Below are 1739 nucleotides of genomic sequence, written 5' to 3' on the forward strand. Positions count from 1 at the left end.
CTCTGGTGGACAAACTATGCAACGCCAACACTCATTACATGGTAGACCGTATTAGACCGTTTAAATATTCATTTATCAGAGTCATTTACTGGTCATTATAAACGATTCTGATGAATGAATATAAAAAAAAGTATAAATGCTGATACCGATAGATTGGGAAATGCCTAATCTCAGCCAATAACATTGGTCCGCCAATATATTGGTCGGGCTCTATGGGGAATGGCAACATCTTTTTAAAATGTATAATGCATCTTCAATAGAAAAATGAAAAATGACTTTGCTTGTGTGCAGAAGGGATTAAGAAGACCACAGGATTAGTGTAAAGGGCGATCTATGCACAGCTGTCTGACCTCTCCAAAAAGAAAACTCAAAAAGAGCAAGCAACTGCAAGCATTATGCAATCTTGTATGCAGAAAAACAATTAACTGTGGTTGGTACTGAAAAAAATTGAATGACCTAAATCCCTAATGAAGGCAATATAATAAACATAAATAAATAACTACATATGAAATATGCACGACCATGCACAAAGTGGCTTCATTTTGTCACCGGGGCTTTAACATTAACTTCTCATTATTGCCCAGGGTGAGGGAATAACGTGGCTCCCTCTGAACAAAACCTGAGTGTATCTCTGCTTGAATTAAAACAAAACAACCTAACAAAGCCCGTCTAACTTGCCAAAAATGGGCAAAAAAAGAACATGATGATTATTTTTCAGTTATTTACATTTAAATACATTGTTTATACAAGCCAAACGTAACAGTATACATACCTGCATCACAGATGGGCATGGAAGGCATCTCTTGTTTTACTTGCTCAGTTAAAAGCTCAGGCCTGGAGACAAACAAAAGGATTATTTACAATGTTTACAAAGTAGCGAGCAAATCCCCAAACTAAATTGTCAATTCCTTGTCTAACACCTTGTTTAACGGTTAATACAAAGGTAGTGGATAATGATAAAGTGGTGTTAATACAGGATGTGATTTGCACCTGAAGTGATATACGGTATACTAGAACACGTCGCTGCTCTCACCTTTTGATGACAAACTGAATCTGACTGCTAGCAGCTAAGATCTTGCGCAGTTTGGCCGCTCCAAAACAGTTAGGTCTTCGGAGAGAGATTCCCTCTGGCATCCCAGTGACGTACAGATCGTCTGGGTACATCTGGAACTTGGAGTAGGGCACCTTGGCTGGTTCAGGCAGGCCCAGAGCGTCAGCTGAGGAAGAGGAGATAAAAGCTCACTAGATGCTAGTTTGCTACACAAGTCTTAACAAGCAAATCATTTTTTATACATATTTATTTGGCTGTCACATGGTTTTGAGGCTCCACTGCTCACAGTGTGATGTTGTTGATCAACAGACAATAAACTAAAACACTACAAACTGCTCCATAATACCAACGCTCGGTTGGTAACCCTTTGCTTAAACTCATCCGACATGAAATTGCGATTCATTTTTTTCATCCCCTCTAATTTGACCCCACACTTGACAGACTAATTCTGATGTGTTAAATAATTTAAAAAACTAAAATGTTACAATATTAATATTTGAATAGACTATAAAAGCTTGACTTTTCATGTGCTGAACACTGATAAAGGGTGTGTACATGAAGGAGGAGATTAAAGCCTTACTGCAAAATAAAAGGGTGTGACATAACTTCCTACCCTTGTATGAATCATTGACAGCAAATTATTTTTTGAGAGTAACACCGATATGCTGCCTGTAAAAAGGCCCAACAG

At 38.1% G+C, this 1739-nt stretch overlaps 1 protein-coding gene across 2 annotated transcripts in view; it reads right to left on the bottom strand.

Moving 5' to 3' along the window:
• gtf2ird1 (GTF2I repeat domain containing 1) overlaps window positions 1-1739 on the bottom strand; it is a 38610-nt gene that overhangs the window by 7530 nt on the left and 29341 nt on the right. For both annotated transcript variants that reach the window (XM_032533879.1, XM_032533878.1), the window contains exons 17-18: window positions 1034-1217; window positions 773-834 (exon numbers count right to left, since the gene is read on the bottom strand). In XM_032533879.1, the coding sequence (XP_032389770.1) occupies window positions 773-834; window positions 1034-1217 (246 nt within the window). The remainder of the gene's footprint in view (window positions 1-772; window positions 835-1033; window positions 1218-1739) is intronic.

Source organism: Etheostoma spectabile, chromosome 13, assembly GCF_008692095.1.
Source record: "Etheostoma spectabile isolate EspeVRDwgs_2016 chromosome 13, UIUC_Espe_1.0, whole genome shotgun sequence".
Taxonomy (NCBI): domain Eukaryota; kingdom Metazoa; phylum Chordata; class Actinopteri; order Perciformes; family Percidae; genus Etheostoma; species Etheostoma spectabile.